At 39.7% G+C, this 18,808-nt stretch overlaps 1 protein-coding gene across 2 annotated transcripts in view; it reads right to left on the bottom strand.

Annotated features, from left to right (window-relative positions):
• Nucleotides 1-18,808, bottom strand: part of Naalad2 (N-acetylated alpha-linked acidic dipeptidase 2) — a 44,626-nt gene that overhangs the window by 6,845 nt on the left and 18,973 nt on the right. For both annotated transcript variants that reach the window (XM_045145798.1, XM_004661885.3), the window contains exons 9-16: nucleotides 16,972-17,057; nucleotides 16,398-16,517; nucleotides 16,242-16,324; nucleotides 15,612-15,675; nucleotides 13,799-13,866; nucleotides 12,092-12,183; nucleotides 7,963-8,053; nucleotides 3,072-3,336 (exon numbers count right to left, since the gene is read on the bottom strand). In XM_045145798.1, the coding sequence (XP_045001733.1) occupies nucleotides 3,072-3,336; nucleotides 7,963-8,053; nucleotides 12,092-12,183; nucleotides 13,799-13,866; nucleotides 15,612-15,675; nucleotides 16,242-16,324; nucleotides 16,398-16,517; nucleotides 16,972-17,057 (869 nt within the window). The remainder of the gene's footprint in view (nucleotides 1-3,071; nucleotides 3,337-7,962; nucleotides 8,054-12,091; nucleotides 12,184-13,798; nucleotides 13,867-15,611; nucleotides 15,676-16,241; nucleotides 16,325-16,397; nucleotides 16,518-16,971; nucleotides 17,058-18,808) is intronic.

Below are 18,808 nucleotides of genomic sequence, written 5' to 3' on the forward strand. Positions count from 1 at the left end.
GCTCAGTAGTTAGGGGTACTTTCTTGCAATTTCTGACAGCCAAGGTTTGATTCCCCAATACCCATGTAAAGCCAGATGTGCAAAGTGGTGCATGTGTCTTGAATTCATTTGCAGTGGGAGAAGGCCCTGGTGGGCCCATACTCTCTCTCTTTTCTATCTCTCTCCTCCCTTTCTATCTCTTTCAAATAAATAATTCTTTTTAAAAAAAGACTTTTTAGTCTTAGATTTCTTTAAACCTTTGCTTGTTTAAATAAAGCATGTTCCAGTCAAATCATCAAATAGTGGATATGATGGAAGCTAAGAGTATGCTGAAGAAGGAAATTTATATTTTTTTTCTTTTTTTTAAATATATTTATTTATTTGAGAGAAAGAAAGAGGCAGAGGGAGAGAGAGACAGAATGGGCACACCAGGGCCTCCAGCCACTGTAAATGAACTCCAGATGCATGTGCCCCTTGTGCATCGGGCTTACATGGGTCCTGGAGAGTCAAACCGGGGTCCTTTGGCTTTGCAGGCAAACGCCTTAACCGCTAAGCCATCTCTGCAGCCCAGAAATTTATATTTTAACAGTACAGAAGGTAAGTGCTGAACTATGTCCGTAGGAGTTAGTGACACACTAAATGACCATTTTGGCAAGAGTATTTTCAGTATAGTTAGGACATGAGAGCACAGTGAATTGGTTGTTGGAACTAAGAACTGCAAGTACAGATTATGCATTTCTTCATTCATCAGACCTTCATTCCTCATTAGAACATTTTCTAAGAAACTTCTATTATCTGAAGAATTTTGAAGGTGAAAAAATTATGGCACAATAAAACAGAAATACTACTGTTAAGATGCAAAAGATTAAAAAATAAAAAGAAGAAGAACTCTTGAGCCAGGTGTAGTGATGCACGCCTTTAATCCTAGAGAGGGAGGCAGAGGTAGAAGGATCACTGTGAGTTCAAGGCCACCTGAGACTCCATAGTGAATTCCAGGTCAGCCTGGACTAGAATGAAACTCTACCTTGAAAAAAAAAAGATGCAAAAGATATCTCATCTGGTGGGGAGTAACCAATAGAGATGGAAAGTTTTAAAATATCAGGAACAAGCTGGGCGTGGTGGCGCACGCCTTTAATCCCAGCACTCGGGAGGCAGAGGTAGGAGGATTGCCATGAGTTCGAGGCCACCCTGAGACTCCATAGTGAATTCCAGGTCAGCCTGGGCTACAGTGAGACCCTACCTCGAAAAACCAAAAAAAAAAAAAAAATCAGGAACAGCATGAGCAAATCAGACCAGTTCCTGAGAAGGTAAGCACTAACCTGGCAGAGAGAGAGAGAGAGAGACTCTTCACTGAGCCAATGTAGCATGCCTCTTGATTGGACCTCAATTTATACATGAGAGTAAGAGGTATTTCTCCAAAGGAAGCCTAGGGGTGGTATGTGGGCACAGAACTACAAGTAGGCTTGCTGTAGGCTCTGCTCATTTCTCTAATTTCATGTCTTTTCATTTCCCTGATCGTGTGAAGATGCTCCAATCACTATTAGATTAAAACACAATTTCTCTCTTTTTATAATTTGGGTTTTTTTTAACATTTAGTTTATTTAATTATTTATTTACCTGAGAGAGAGAGAAAAAAAGAGAGAAAATGGGCATGCCAGGGCCTTCAGCCACTGCAAACAAGCTGTAGACACATGTGCCACTTCATGCATCTGGCTGATGTGGGTCCTGGGGAATCCAACCTGGGTGCTTTGGCTTTGCAAGCAAGCATCTTAACTGCCAAGCCATCTCGCAGCTCTTTTGTTTTGTTTCATTTTTTTTGTTTGTTTATTTGAAAGTGACAGACAGAGAGAGAAAGATGGGTAGAGAGAGAGAATGGGTGCACCAGGGCTTCCAGCCACTGCAAACGAACTCCAGATGTGTGCGCCCCCTTGTGCATCTGGCTAATGTGGGTCCTGGGGAATTGAGCCTCGAACCGGGGTCCTTAGGCTTCACAGGCAAGCGCTTAACTGCTAAGCCATCTCTCCAGCCCTGTTTTGTTTCATTTTTAAGACAGCACCTTGTTATGTAACCCAGGCTAGCCTAGAACTTTTGATCCTCTTACTTCAGCCTCCTGAGTGCTGCATTACAGGTATTCATGGCCACACTCAGCCCTTATTTACTTCATCTTATTTCCAGATCAAAATACCTGCTGCTCTTCATAATTTTATAACAATTACTAATCCATGTGTAATAATATTCAAAATATCATTTAAATATCATTATGGACCATTTTCTCTGTGTTCTTAGTTACTCTTTTTTTGCCTCTCTAATAACTTGTCCTCTGCCTTCCCTTTCCTCATATGAAACTTTTAAGTTGTTTGAGGACTTTGACTATATCTCCAAGCAATAATGTACTTGGGACATAGCAGGTGTTCAATACAATTTGATCATTGTAGTATACTAAGAATAAGTGCCCCAAAGTCATAAAAGAAAGTGGTTATGACTAAATCATGACAACAAGCAACATGCACAGATTGCTCAGTGCCTAACAATCTCCATCACACATTCTCATGGTGTAAGATGCTGGAAGTTGAGAGATTAAATAGTTTTTAAAGGTCACAGAGTCTAAATGGAAGAGCCAGTATCTGAATCAGGCCAGGTGCTTCTGACCCCACTGCTTGAAGATGCATTCATTGCACTGTGTCTCATCGCTACTTTATTGGAAACACGTGGCGTGGACAGCAGCCACTCAGAAACCACTCAGAAAAGGAAGACTGCCACACTTGTATAAAAAGTTATTCATACAGATAAGCACTAATGCACATATACAGCTTTCCCATTTCATTCCTTAAAAAAAGTAAGAATGTTTTTAAGAGCACTGACATAGAAAAAAAATTTACCAACTTAATGTCTTAGGACTAACCAATAATGGACTCATTACAGGCATGTCAGGTTAAATCAGATTCCTAAATAGGCACTGATTTAAAGCTTTTGCCTGAAAGTCCAAATTAGCAAGTGAGCAGGGATTCATTCTAGAATGAAACAGCATACACTGATCATGGTAGTATATTAATATCTTAATGCTCTACCTTAAAGTCTGTAAAACATCTTACCAAATGATACTCCATAGTCTGTCAGTTGTTGACCATGTTTCTTGGATACACTGGAGATACTTGTTGCATAGTTTTTCAAAGCCATTGCATAGTCTTGAATATTGAAAGGAATGACTGTAGAGTCTGCAAGCTGATATACCAATGCTCCTCGTAACTGAGCCACAGAAAGCTGCTTCTTAAATGTGGGATCATAAAAATTCTCTACTAATTCAAATGTCTCATAAATGGTGTGGTATACAGGATAGCTGCTATATTTATCTGTTTTCTAAAACAGGAAGAGAGTCAAGAATAAGCAAATAACAAATGCCCAACTTATAACATTTTTAATCATCCTATGTGTTTGTGTGTGTTTGTGCGTGTGTGTGTGAATGCAGGTATGCACAGGCCCCAGCGTGCATGTGGAAGTGAGAGGACAATCTCAAGTGTCAGTCTCTGCCTTCCACCTTGTTTGAGGCAGGGCCACTTGTTCACCTCTACATATGCCAGGCTGGTCTGTGAGCTTCCATAGATTTGCCTGTCTCCACCTCCTATCTCCTGTAGGGGTTTAGACATCTGTACTACTGTGTCAGCTTTATGTGGATTCTGGGAGTGCAAACTTAGGTCATCCGGCTTCCACAGCAAGTGCTTTACCCACTGAACCATCTTCCCAGCCCAATTTAAAAAATTGTATGTATGTGTGTGTGGTAGGCATGTGCATGTATGTGTGTTCATATGTGTGTGTGCAGGTATACATGCACAAGTGTATGTGTGCATGTGGAGGCCAGATGCCAATGCCAAGTGTCTTCCTCAATCACTTCCCCCTTACTTTTTGGGAAGAGTCTCTCACTGAACCTGTAACTCACTGATTCAACTAAGCTACATAGCCAGCAAGCCCCACGGATCCTTGTGTCTCTGCCTCCCCAATATTGGGATTACAAGCATGCACCACTGTGCCTGGCTTTTACGTAGGTTCTGGGGATCTGAACTCAGGTCCTCATACTTGCATGGCAAGCACTTTGCCAACCAAGTCATCTTACCAGCCCCCAAGTTATAACATTTTAATCATAGGAGTAATTATAAAACAATCCTTAGGACACCCTGAGTTTTGCCACAGTTTCTCCTGTCTCCACCTGCCATCTCCCAGATGTGCAAAGTGGTGCATGCATCTCAGTTTGTTCACAGTGGCAACAAGCCCTGGGACATGCCCAAACACACATATGCTCACTTTATATCTTTCTCTCTTTCTCCTTGCAAATAAACATTTTTAAAAACCAATTAATGAAAACACTGTAACCAAAGAACACACTGATTTAAAATTTTTCATTTCATTTTGTAATATAGGTAAATGCTGCTTCTTCTTTCTGATCACGAAAACTAAGGGATACACAGTCAAATGGGTGTAATTCAAAATTCTTAATGTGTTGGGAGGCAAGGTTCCGGGCACTAAGTGTGTGTAAAGCTGAAGGATGCTAATGGATCCTCTCCCTCTCCTGCACTGTTCCACCAGACGCCACTTAATCTTGAATTCCCACCTGGAAGTGACTGTCATGAACACACTATCAGATTTCTACCCCGTGGAAATAGTTTTTGAGTTCTTAGGTCTGTATAGTCCAATTTTATTTTTTACCACCTGCTACCTTCTTACAGGGCTTACTGGTTCTAGTATCACTAAAAAAGCCAGCCTTGTATCAGTCCTTCTTCTACTGAGTAAGTGCTTCTAATCTACTATGGCTTCAGAATCTAGATAACTAACTGTTAAAATCAATGCCAGAGTGTAACTGTGAACAGGCTTTAAAAATGAGCCAAAGCACATCTTTCACATACAGTTGACCCTTGAAACACACAGGGGTCAAGAAAGCCAACCTCATTCTCACAAGTATTTGAAAATCAATGTATAAATTTTTAGGCCTTCCTTCAAACTAAAGTCCTAATAGCCTGCTATTTGTGGGAAGCCTTAGCAATAGCATAAACAATACCTATTTTGTATGCGGTATGTAGTCCACATGGTAAAAAATATATAAGAGCCACAAGAGTTTACTTTTTACTATGACAGGCAACTCACTGGAAAGAATGACTGCTCAAGATCAATGTCATATGTCATTTTAACAGATACAACACAAGTTCACCATGATATTGCACAAAGTAGCTATGAATTTATTTCAGTAGTGCAGTGTATACTACAATAAATCTATGCAGTTATATACTCTAATACAAAATCTTTACATGTGCTTATATTTCATTCTACCACAAAATGGCATTAATGTTTAATCAAGTGGAGTGCATAGATTTTGGAAAAATTTATATTTTGTAGCCAGGTGTGATGGCACATGCCTATAATCCAAGCACTCAAGAGGTAAAGGCAGGAGGACTGGAGTTCAAGGCCAGGCTCAAATACATAACAAATCTGAGTCCAGCCTCAGATACATGACAGCTTATCTCAGAGAAAGTAGATAACTCTGTACAGTAAATTTGTATAAATACTATGTTAGTAAAAGATAAAATAAAGTAGTCTTATCTACATAAAATTTATGCATGACATAGCTAATTTTAAATTTTGTGGATCAGGAATACTCATCTGCTTATAATCTTTTTTTCAAATTATTGCAAGTCTCCAAAAACAAATTACATCTCAGTGGAGTTGTGCAGCTCAGACCCATGTTGCTTGGTGCTCATCTGTCAAAGCAGTGAGTGTCAATACACAAACTTTATGCATCTATTTTACAATATTATGGAGCCATCTTTGTGTCTTTGTCCCTGAATGTATTCTGGATAGTAATTCACAGTTGATATACTATGGACAAGGAAAATGTTGGTCATTAGATTTTTGGATTGAAAAACTGATTAAAAGCTATAAAAATTGTGTCTACTAATATATAATTTGGTTCATATAATAATTTATGATGTGGAAAAGAAATTATAGTATTTGTTGGAGATATCCAAGTGCTGCACATCATTAGGGTGCTCTAATGAAAATGGCAAACTAGCCAGTGGAGAGTATAAAAAAGTATCAAATTCAAAAACACAAACAACTTGCTTAATTCTCTGTGCACAAGACACAGGGAATTGACGCAGGCAGGGCTGTAAATATGTGCAGCAGCAACTGACAGACAGATCCTAAACTGGCATGCCCCGTAACCAAAACACACCCTCCAAAAGAACACGTCTCAGGCCTGCACAAGTCAGCAACAAAATAAGATTCTCTCCAACAAATAGTGCTTTGAGAGGAGGTTGTGAATCACTTAGTGTATAACCTGCTAAGCATCTGGCATTGTTATGTGATCCGCTACTTCACTGAATAATCCCAGGTGTAAAATATTCACAAATATCCCAGATTTCCTTCCTACTCCATCTATAAAGGAGTGGGCAATCTATCTTTCTATCAAGTCACAGGTCTACTTGCTGCCTGATACCAAACAATTCCATGATAGTGTATGGGAGTGATCTAGAATTTTCCCCAAGACCCATCAGAGATGTTGAAACTTTAGAGATGATAAAACCTTTTTAAGAAGTGGGTTAAATGAGGCCCATTTTTACCCGGCATGGGCATGCAGCCCCAGCAAACGCTAAACAGACCTCCAGCTGCACCTAACCAGCTTCGACTTCAACTACAGCAGCGATTGCAGGGACAGCAACAGTTAATACACCAGAACTGGCAAGCTATTTTAAACCAGTTTGCAGCAACTGCTCCTGTTGGCATCAACATGAGATCAAGCATGCAGCAGCAAATTACCCCTCAGCGCCCTGAATGCACAGATGTTAGCACAACGTCAGCGGGAGTTGTACAGTCAGCAGCACCGACAGAGGCAGCTAATCCAGCAGCAAAGAGCCATGCTCATGCGGCAGCAGAGCTTTGGGAACAGCCTCCCTCCCTCATCTGGACTGCCAGTTCAGATGGGTAACCCCCGTCTTCCTCAGGGTGCTCCACAGCAATTCCCCTACCCACCAAACTATGGTACAAATGCAGGAAACCCCCTCCTCCTTCTACCAGCTCGTTTTCTCAACTGTCAGCAAATCCTGAAGCATCCTTGGCCAACCGCAACAGCATGGTGAACAGAGGCATGACAGGAAACATCGGAGGACACTTCTGCACTGGAATCAACCCTCAGATGCAGCAGAATGTCTTCCAGTAACCAAGATCAGGAATGGTTCCCCAAGGTGAGGCCAGTTTTGCCCCATGTCTAAGTCCTGGGAGCTCCATGGTGCCAATGCCTATCCCTCCTCCTCAAAGCTCGCTACTTCAGCAAACTCCACCCACTTCTGGGTACCAGTCACCAGACATGAAGGCCTGGCAGCATGGAACAACAGGAACCAACAATGTGTTCAGTCAAGCTGTCCAGAGCCAAGCCACACCTGCACAGCCAGGAGTGTACAACATGAGCATCACCATGTCCATGGCAGGTGGAAATACCAATGTTCAGAACATGAACCTGATGATGGGCCAGATGCAGATGAGCTCTTTGCAGATGCCAGGAATGAATACTGTGTGTCCTGAACAGCTGAATGATCCAGAACTGAGACACATAGGCCCCTACTGCAGCCAGCTCTCATCCACTGACCTTCTTAAAACAGAAGCAGATGGAAACCAGCAGGTGCAACAGGTTCAGGTGTTTGCTAACGTCCAGTGTACAATGAATCTGGTAGGTGGGGACCCTTACCTGAACCAGCCTGGTCCACTGGGAACTCAAAAACCCACGACAGGACCACAGGCCCCACAGGCCCACCCAGCAGAAGAGACTCCTTTCGCAGCTGCTGACTGACTGACCACTTTTAAAAGAATGTGAAATTTAACTAATAGACATACAGAGATATACAAAAATATATTTTTCTGAGATTTTCGATATCTCAATCTGTAGCTATTCTTCAGGTCATAGCTGACATTTATACTGTATATTGAAATGGTTACATGGCTTACCCTATTCTTAGTATAGCGCACTCTTCCTGAAGCAATTCCAAGTCTCTGAAAATAGGCCTCAAAATCACTTCCAGATCCCAGCTTATTGATTCTAGTACAGAATATAAAAAAGTAAACACACACATGCACAAATAACGCAAAGTTAAGCCAATGGGATAATGAATCCTGCCCCCAAAGCAGCAAAGAATTACAGAGCACATTGGTTATAACAATTAAACACCGAGGAGAGACCTCAACGGGTAAGAGTGCTTGCTATGCAAGCATGAGGACCTGCGTTTGATCAGTATCACCCAAGTGAAAAAGCCAGGCATGGCTCTGCATGCTTACAATGCAGGTCTGAGGGGACAGAGACAAGAGGACTGCTGGGACTGCCTGGGCAGTCAGTCCCACTAAAAAATAGAGTGTTCTAGAATCAGAAAGACCCCATCTCAAGGAACTAAGGCAGAAGAGCATTGGAAGAGGCCCCCCAACATCCTCCTCTGGCCTTCAAGCATGGGCACACAGGGGTCCACATGAACACACATACACAAAAATAAAGAATGAAAAGAGACAACATTTTTTAAAATTATTTGAGAGCTACAGACAGAGAAAGAAAGAGGCAGGTAGAGGGAGAGAGAGAATGGGTGCGCCAGTGCCTCCAGCCACTGCCAACGAACTCCAGACACGTGTGCCCTCTTGTGCATCTGGCAAATGTGGGTCCTGGGGAATCGAGCCTCGAACTGGGGTCCTTAGGCTTCACAGGCAAACGCTTAACCACTAAGCCATCTCTCTAGCCCAGAAAACATTTTTTCCAGGACACTTTCCTATAATTTGCTGGAATACTACTGATAAGCTGCTTGAATAGGACCAGAGTTGGATAGTACCACAAAATTCTGTAGCGAAGTGACAATGCTCTCTTCTGTATTTTCAACATTTGTGGTATTTGTTTAGAGAGGAAACAAGGAAGCCACAGGCCATGCACTCAGGGAACTACAGTCTGATAAGAAAATTGCCACAGGAAGTTTATTTTTAAGACCATGAAGAATATGTGTGCCTTACTTCTTTTCAGAAACAAATCCACAATATATTTCTTTGTACATAATTAAAAATCACTATGCATATTTACACATATATACAAACATACAATGTAATGACATGGAAATTGTCCATGACATAATAGTGAGTAAGAAAGAAGATCAAATTATATATTATTAAAAATATAACCATAAATTTAAAAATTATTAGATTATTGCAAATGAGAAGCCTGAGATATTTTAATGCTTCCTTTATTCTACAATTTTTTTATTTAATTTTTTTTGAGGTAGGGTCTCCCTCTAGGCCAGGCCGATCTGAAATTCACTGTGTAGTCTCGGTGGCCTCAAACTCATGGTGACCCTCCTATCTCTTCCTCCCAGGTACTGGGATTAAAGGCAAGTGACACTGTGCCCAGCTTTTTTCTTTAATTTTTAAAAATATTATTTATTTATTCATGACAAAGAATGGGCACACTGGGGCCTCTAGCCACTGCAAATGAACTCCACACACATGCACCACCTTGTGCATCTGGGGAATTGAATCTGGGTCCTCAGGCTTCATAGGCAAGTGCCTTAACTACTAAGCAATCTCTCCGGCCCTTCCTTCCTCCCTCCCTTCCTTCTTTCCTTCTTCTCTTTATTTCTTTGTTTATTTATTTAGTTATTTTCCGTTTTTCAAGGTAGGGTCTCACTCTAGCCCAGGCTGACCTGGAATTCACTATGTAGTGTCAGGATGGCCTCGAACTCACAGTGATTCTCCTACCTTTGCCTCCCAAGTGCTGGGATTAAAGGTTTACGCTATCACACCTGGCCCTTCTTTATTTTTTTATACACTTATTTTATGCTGAATTTGTTTCCATATCATAATTTTTTATTTCTTGAGTCTACTGGGTTATCTTTTTCTTCTGTCCTCTTCTGGCTCAGAACAACTTGCTCCTTCTCACTGAGAATAGTGTGGTAGAGGAGCTTACCTGCAGGTTCACCCAGTTTTGAGCTCTTTGGGTACAGTGGTATATCTTGGGTACTTTTTCACCTGGTCCTATCCAATGACCAGAGAATCTTTATCCTCCCCCTTCTTCCATCACTCCTTTTTTTCCTTCCTTCCTTCCTCGCTTTTTTCTTTTAAAAGATATTTTATTTTTATTTATTTATGGGGGGGGTGGAGAGAATGGGCATTCCAGGGCCTCTAGCCAATGCATTCACAGGCAAACACCTTAGCTGCTAAGCCATCACTCCAGCCTGCTCACTCTTTTTTCTTTTCTTTCTGTGTGTGTATGTTCATTTGTATGTGGGCAAGTGTGTGTGCATGTGTGCGTGCACACGTGCACGTGAATGTGTCCATGGGGAGCCAAAGGCCAATGTTAAGTATCTTCTTCAGCTGTTTCTCCACCTTTTTTGAGAGGAGGTCCCTCGCTGAACCCAGAACTTACACATTTGGCTAGAGAAGCTATCCTGCAAGTCTCAGGGATCCACTTGTATCTGCCTTTCCAGCACTGGGATTACAGGTGTCTGCCACCACCCCTGGCATTTTATATGGATGCTAGGGATCCAAACTCAGGCCCCGTGCTTGTGTTGTAAGCACTTTACCGACAGCCACTTCCCTAGTCCCTGTCTTCATCCTTAGTTCAGCACTGTTGTCTGCATTTTCAAGCAAGTGGCTCTTTTGGAGCCACTAATGCTATGTCCTGCCCCACTGTTTGCCCTGGAATGCCTACCTACAGTATTGTAACTTTGGAGGGCATGCATGGTTTCTTTGCAATGACATGTTTCAGATACTTGGTGACTTTTTTTTTTCAAGATAGGGTTTTGCTCTAGCCTGGAATTCACTACGTAGTCTCAGGGTGGCCTCAAACTCATGGCAACCCTCCTACCTCTGCCTTCCAAGTGCTGGGATTAAAGGCGTGCACCACCACTCCCTGCTCACTTGGTGACTTTTGATGGTCCAAACAGTTTTATGGATGTCCTTAAAGTAAATACAAATATTTGAAATTCTTTATTTGTAAAATTTTGGAAGATTTATGTGTGTCAGAAGATAAACAAACCGTTTTCACAGCTCACCTCAAACTGCTAAGAGAAAGAGCCTATATAACTTTTGCTGAATAAGCATATGAAACTTTCATAAATAGAAACATGCTTAAAGTTTCAGAGGCTACCTAGAATACTGAATAAAGCATAAATTTCTATGGTATTAGAAATTACTACAGTGAGCTGGGGAGATGGCTCAGCAGTTATAAAGCACTTGCTGGCAAAGCCAAAGGACCCAGGTTCAATTCCCTAGTATTCATGCAAAGCTGGATATACAAAGTAGCACATGCATCTGGATTTCCTTTGCAGTGGCTAGGAGGCCCTGGCACACCTATTCTCTATCTGCTTCTTTCTTTCTATCAAATAAATAAATAAAACATTTTTAAGAACAGGGCTGGAGAGATGGCCCAGTGGTTAAGATGCTTGCCTACAAAGCCTAACAACTCTGGTTCAATTCCCCAATACCCACCCACATAAAGCCAGGTGTACAAAGTGGGGCATGCATCTGGAGTTCAAGTTTGCAGTGGCTAGAGGCCTTCGCATGCCCATTCTCCCATGCCCCCTTTCTCTCTGCTTGCAAATAAATAAATAAATATTTAAAAATAAGAAATCATTACAGTAACAAATGGATAAACATAAAATAAATTCTAAGAAGCTTGTTGTGGCATGAATATGAAGAGATTTTAAAAAGAAAGCTATAAAATCTAAATTGGTTACAGGTAAACCCACAATTGATAATTTATTAAATTTAGAAAAAAAATACATTTATTTTTCCTTTATTGTCATTTAAAGTTATATTATTTATCAAAGCATTTGCCACATATCTGAAAGAAATTTTATGTAAGAATGCCAAATAATAACTGACAGTGCAGCAAAATCATTAACAAGTTTTTAAAAGTATGTCTAGTTGTATCCCACTGCACGTTGTAAGATGTCTGTTCTGGCTGGTTAGCAAAACAACAGCTAGCTGGACAGAGGAAGGCTTCATTAAACTTACTCTAGTTATTGGTGAGACACTGTTTGAAGAAACAAAAGCAAAAGGAAATCCACAATTCCTCCCATGGCAGAAGAGAGGCATGAAAGTTATTTACCTTGGGCAATCTTTATTTTCAGGTGAAGGGTCTTTTTCCAACCAGCTTTCATAAAGTGATTTACTCTCAAAACCTTCATCAGGGCTGGCGATCTGGAAATATAATCAAATGCCTTGGATGAGGAGTAGAAGCAAGTGTAATTGTGCCAACACATACCCATCTGTATCAGCATCAGCTTCTGCCATATGTATGCATATCATGTTTCTTTATAGAAAACACATAGTTTTGAAAATGGTAGAAAGAAAAAATAATTTAGCCCCGGTTAGAACCTTTACAATGAGTACCTGTTGGTAATTTTGACAGTGGCAAAAAAAAAAAAGTAATCCCTTGCTTATGTTAGTAATTTTTTATGGTCATTTTTATGTTTGGCACCTTAAATTTATTTTTAGGGAAAAGCCCTGGGAAAAGTTTTGCACAATTCTTTCTTTAATAAGAAGACCTGTAGCACGGCCTCAGGGCAGCAGAGTGATACAGTTTGAGAAGCTGAACTTGGAAGTATTGTTCTCTGTCCTATTTTTCCAGGCAAGGAGGGAGTAGATGGGTAATACTTAGAATGTCCAGTTATGTTTAAACAAAGTTGCGATAATATAGATTTTTAAAATTCTATATAGTATGAGATTTCTTTTTAAAAATTTTAAGAGCTTCTAAGTACACATACATAAAATGTTTATTGTCTTCGGTATGGTTTGAGTGTGTCCCTCAAAACTGTGTTGGAAATGTAATCTTCAAATTTATAGGTTGCTGATATTTGAAGATGGGATTTTTGGTTGGTCATAAACTGTCTGGTTTGGAGGTTCATCCCAGAAGCATGGAGCTGACTCCAACACCTTCCTTGTATACTAATAAAAACATTTAAAAAAAAAACCCTCATTTACTACCTTCAAGATTCTTATCATCCCTGACATCAAGGGCAAGGAGTCCTCTCTCTAGGACAGCACAGGTCACAGGTACAGATTCTGAAGGGCTCTCCCCATAAGAGTTTGCTTTACAGCTTGATTTGAGATAAGGTGCTTTGGTGGCGAGCTTTCAAAGAAAGATCAAGGACATAAGTTACCCAAGATGGTGACAGCCTGGTGAAAAGGGAAAGGAAAGCATTCTCAGTTTGGAGAACTATTTTTAGAAACACTGACAGTCAACAGGTAGGGAAGGACAAGGATAAAAGGAATTAGGAAACAGTACCTGCATTAAGGTGATGCCCACCTCACATTGTTCACTAAAGCTGACCTTGAACAAATATTTCTACAAGTAAATTCTATACTAGGGAGCCACTCAAGTGAATATTCACATATTCAGTATACTATACAGTTTTTTCAGAGTAAGTGTGCTTTAGTTCTCAGAGAATTTTGTACCTAAAACTATTCAGTGTTACAGCATCCTGCATGATCAATTAGCAACGGGCTTCTTTCCCTTCTGCCTTTGGACGTGCCACTGCCCATTCTACTCACTGCTGACACACAGGAACAACCTCCTTAAAGCCCAGCAATTTCCTCACCACCTGACTTCTGAAGGTCTTGACTATTTCTCACAGCCTATTTCCTATAATATTTACAATTGATGTCACATAGTGAATTAGTATTTCAGATGTTTTAGTTATTATTTATATAAGTCAGCTATGTTCTGTTACCAGTTTAAAAATAAATGTAGCTGACGACGTGGGAGAGGTGTTACTATCCATTTATCTGAAACAGTTAGGTAGATCTCATATACCTCTCTTGCCAGTCTATACACCAACTGGTGAAGGAGAGGAGTACAGTCAACTCGGAGAGTGTAATTGCCTAAAAAATGAACAAAACACAAAAGGTGTTGATTTCAAGTGAAATTCCACTTATGCTTAATTCTTGCCTTTTACTTTAAGCAAGTTATATCAATATTTAATAAAACAACTCTTCAGGAGCTAGAGAGGCTACAGTGCACAGTTTGGACTAAGGAGGGAACAGGTGGCTTTGCAGGCTGATGTGGCAGCTCCCACGGCCATCAAAGCATTGTCTTCACTGCAGAGTCTCCCAGAAGATTTTTACAAAAGCCACAGTTCATTCTTCATTCTTTCATTAATTCAGTAATGTAAGTCAGGGCATTAGACAAAATGTGTAACTTGGAAAGTCATTTAGAAACATTAAACAATCAAAAATACAACAAAAGCCCAGAGGCAAATATCATATTCAAATTCAAAAGGAAGCTTACAGTTTGTTTATTTCAAATTATTAGTCATACGTATAAAATATTTCTAATTTTTATTTTTCAAGCAAATATTTTAATATAGGAAATATTTCTACATAAAGTATTTTACTTGAGCCAGGTGTGGTGGCGCATGCCTTTAATCCCAGCACTTGGAATGCAAAGGTAGGAGGATCACCATGAGAGTTCAAGGCTACCCTGAGACTGCATAGTGAATTCCAGGTCAATGTGGGCTATAATGGGAACCTACCTCAAAAAAAAAATTTTTTTTTCTTTTGAAAAATTTCAGCCAAATTTCTTTAGTACATCCCTGGGGAAAATGTGGTTAATAACTAGGGCTTTAAGCAGTACTCCAAAACAGGCAATATATGTTCTATATTATATATATCAAAGGAAATAGGATTATTAACTTATGAGTCATATTGATTGACAGGAATTATTTTACCTATGGCAAAATTAAAAATTATTACAGAGTAATCTCATAAGAACAAAATATCTGAGATAGTTAACAAGTTAGAATTCACTTTCACTTTAAAAAATATTGTTTGTATATTTATTTATTTAAGACAGAGAACCAGAGAGAGAATGGACATGCCAGGGCCTCTAGCCACTGCAAACGAACTCCAGATGCAAATGCCACCTTATGCATCTGGTTTACGTGGGTACTGGGGCATTTAGCCTGGGTCCTTAGGCTTCACAGGCAAGCAACTTAACTGCTTTATTTAATAAAAAGTAATAAAGTAGGAGATGGCTCAGCATTTAAAGGTGTTTGCTTGTAAGGCCTGTCGGTATGGGTTTCATTCCCTAGTACCCTGTAAAGCAAGATGCATAAAATGGCACATGAGCTGGGTGTGATGGCCCACGTCTTTAATCTCAGCACTTGGGAGGCAGAGGGAGGATGATCACTGTGAGTCTGAGACAAGTCAGAGGCTACAAAGTGAGTTCCAGGTCTGCCTGGGCTAGAGTGAGACCCTACTTCAAGAAAAAAAGGCACATAAATCTGGAGTTTGTTTATAATGGCAAGAGTCCCAGACGACACATTCTCTCTCTTTCTCCTTTCATAAAATAAAACAATTAAAATATTTTAAAAGAATAAACTAACTTTTTAAAATGCCAGGTCCTGTGGTACATACCTGTAATCTAGCAGTTTCGAAGTAGAAGCAGAGGATTAGGAGTTCAAGATCATTTTCAGCTACATAGGAAATTCTAGACCCCCTAGAATACATAAACCCTAATCCCAAGAAAAAAACCAACAACAACAGATAGTATACTAAGAAAAATTCCAAATTACTTGAGATAAAATTTACTTTCTGAACAGTTTATTATAAGTTGAAATAAGATGTACCTTCTATAGATGAGTCTGAGTTGATATAAGCAATACTTCTCTCCTGGAGGATTTTCACATTCTCCTGGAGTGTAAACAAAGTTACTGCTTGACTATTCCATCCAAGGCCTGAGACACTGTAGTATGAGGTTGGAGTGCTATCTCCTGAAATAATAATCTCTGACAAGAATGTGGTATGTAATATTTGCTAATAAATTTCTTTGATAAACAAAAAGAAAATAATTAAGAGTCTGTAACAAATACAAAACAGCCCTATCTGAAGAGAGCACACGTAAAACAAATTTTGCAAAAATTATAATTTAAGCTATTTACTAAAGTAATCCAATTTACAGAGCTATTATTTTATAACTATCAAAACACCTGTGAAAGATAAAACAAAAATTAGCTTATTTCCAATTATTTTCTAAGCTTTCTGATTTTACATTCACAAAACAAATGCAAAGCAATAAAATATTTTGATATTTTGCAACTATTTATAGCCTAAGAGGTCACTCTGCTTTGCCAAATTATATGATGTGAAAGTAAAAATCAGTTCTATTTCCTAAATTCTCTGGAGTCATTCTGTAGATTGAAGCCACATGAAGTAACAGAATCCATCTGTGATACTGGTTGACCCCCTGAGTTACTCACCTCAGCCCATTCTGTGGAACCCAGAAGTCCAAACTCCTCTGCATCCCAGCTGGCAAAGATAATAGTTCTCCTGGGTCTCCAGCCTGAAATCATTAACATACATGGTTAGCTATGCCTACCAACAATACAGAGATATTAAGCAAAAATGTTAGTTACCTCCACTTTTTAGTTTTCCAAAACTCTGGGCAATTTCTTGCAAAACTGCAGTTCCAGTGGTGGGATCAATACCTCCAAAAACCCAGGAGTCTCGGTGACCTCCCAGAATGACATACCTGTCTGGATAAGAATGTGCTCATGGGAACTTCAATTTAAATACTTTATATATGTTTGTCTTTTGTGTCTTTACATTAAAGTTGCCCTACCTGAGTTTCCTGCATAGAAAATACTCAACATTGTAAAGTAAAATATTATTCTTTTGTTTTTTTTTAGATAGAGTCTCATGAATTCACTTGCTGAGGAAGGCAACTATGCTCACTACTACATCACCCACACCATACCCTGAGTTCATTCTGTAGCCCATGACAATCTGCCTACCTTTGCCTCCTGAGTTTTGCGATTACTGATGGGAGCTGCCACCCATGGCTTGCTAAGTAAAATCTTTTAGAGTTGTTTCATACACTGCCCCAACCAAATTTAGTAGTTTCGAATTGGCCAGAAAAATGTCAACTATTGACTGAAATTTACCTTAAACTTTGTAAAAACAAAGTGTTTAAAAATGTTAATGACTCACCAGGTTCCACAGATCCTCTGATAGTTCCAATTACATTGTAAATCCTGGTGATTTGATTGGTGTTATGGACATGCATTCTAACTTTCCTAGAATTTTGAATAGAATAAGTCACTTTACATGGAGCATTAGATTTACAGTTTTGCCCAATATTTTACAATGAAAAATCTGAAAACTAAAGAAAATTGTACAATAGGACAATGAATTATCATATCTCTGCCACCTAAATGCACATAAACTCAAATTTTAAAAACCAATATTTTTATATTTTTCCTCACAGCTATATTACTGATACATATAGCAAAGTAGTCTAATACATGTTTGATATGTTTGTTTTTAAAAGCTTAGACACTACTAAATTACAAAGGGAAGACAACTCATTCTGTAATATTTGACCATCTGTCTTTACAAAGCCTTACACCATATCATTTTGTCTGTTAGCAGACCTACATGATGGCAGTCCATTTAGATTATAAAGAAGCTAAAAACTTCTATTGTTCAGTGACATTGTAGCTACTATAATATCAGAGCATAATTCAATACTCATGTATTTGTGGTGATAGTGACGTTAATAAAACATATTTTTCTGCCAGTCATATAAAAATTCAACAATCCAATTATGTATAGTACAAAATATACTTTTATTGTTTATAGAGGATACACACCTACTTATTTAAACAGTTTTCTGATCATGATATATTGTCTTTGGAAGTTGTCAATAAAAATATTTTAAGGGCTGGAGAGATGGCTTAGCAATTAAGGTGCTTGCCTACAAAGCCAAGGTTCCACTCACAGACCCATGTAAGCCAAATATAAAAGTTGGCACATGTGTCTGGAGTTTGTTTGCAGTGACTGGAGGCCTGATACGCACATTCTCCCCCCACCCCCATCTCTTAAATAAATAAAAATAAAAAATTCAAAAAAATGTAATAGCCTATGGCTGGGGAGTTCATAAACCCTAGGGGGAAACTACTACTGTTGTCTGGCTAAATGGGGGCGCATGTGTCTGGAGTTTGTTTGCAGTGGTTGGAGGTCCTGGCACACCCATATTCTCCCTCCCTCCCACCCCCCTTTCTCATTCCCTCTTTCTCTCTCACTCTTTCAAATAAATAATTTTTTTTAATTTTTTTTTTTTAATTTGAGAGCGACAGACACAAAGAGAAAGACAGATAGAGGGAGAGAGAGAATGGGCGCGCCAGGGCTTCCAGCCTCTGCAAACGAACTCCAGACGCGTGCGCCCCCTTGTGCATCTGGCTAACGTGGGACCTGGGGAACCGAGCCTCGAACCGGGGTCCTTAGGCTTCACAGGCAAGCGCTTAACCGCTTAGCCATCTCTCCAGCCCTCAAATAAATAATTTTTTAAGTTAAAACAATAAAAATAAGAAGTTTACTGTAAAACAGTATGCCATGGTAGGTCCGCAATAGCCTCATTCACCTCTTGTTTATATCATCATTGATCCCATCAAGAGGCCACAATTGCTGGTTAAGATGGTGCACATACTTTTAGTCCCAACACCCAGGAGGCTGAGGTAAGAAGATAGTGAGTTCAAGCTCACTCTGTAGCCCAGATCAGCCTGGGCTACAGTGAAACCAAACCCCAAACAAACAAAACAGGCCACACCTTTTGTAACCATGCTCTGCTGTCTGAACAATGATGAAATTACCTAACCAGGGAGCCAGAGAGATGGCTTAGAGCCTAAAGGTGCTTGCCTGTGAAGCCTAAGGACCCAGGTTCAATTCCCCAGTACCCACATAAGCCAGATGAACAAGGTGGCACATGTGTCTTGAGTTCACTTGCAACGGCTGTATGCCCTGACGCACCCATACTATCTCTCAAATA

This window comes from Jaculus jaculus, chromosome 3, assembly GCF_020740685.1.
Source record: "Jaculus jaculus isolate mJacJac1 chromosome 3, mJacJac1.mat.Y.cur, whole genome shotgun sequence".
Classification (NCBI taxonomy): Eukaryota; Metazoa; Chordata; class Mammalia; order Rodentia; family Dipodidae; genus Jaculus; species Jaculus jaculus.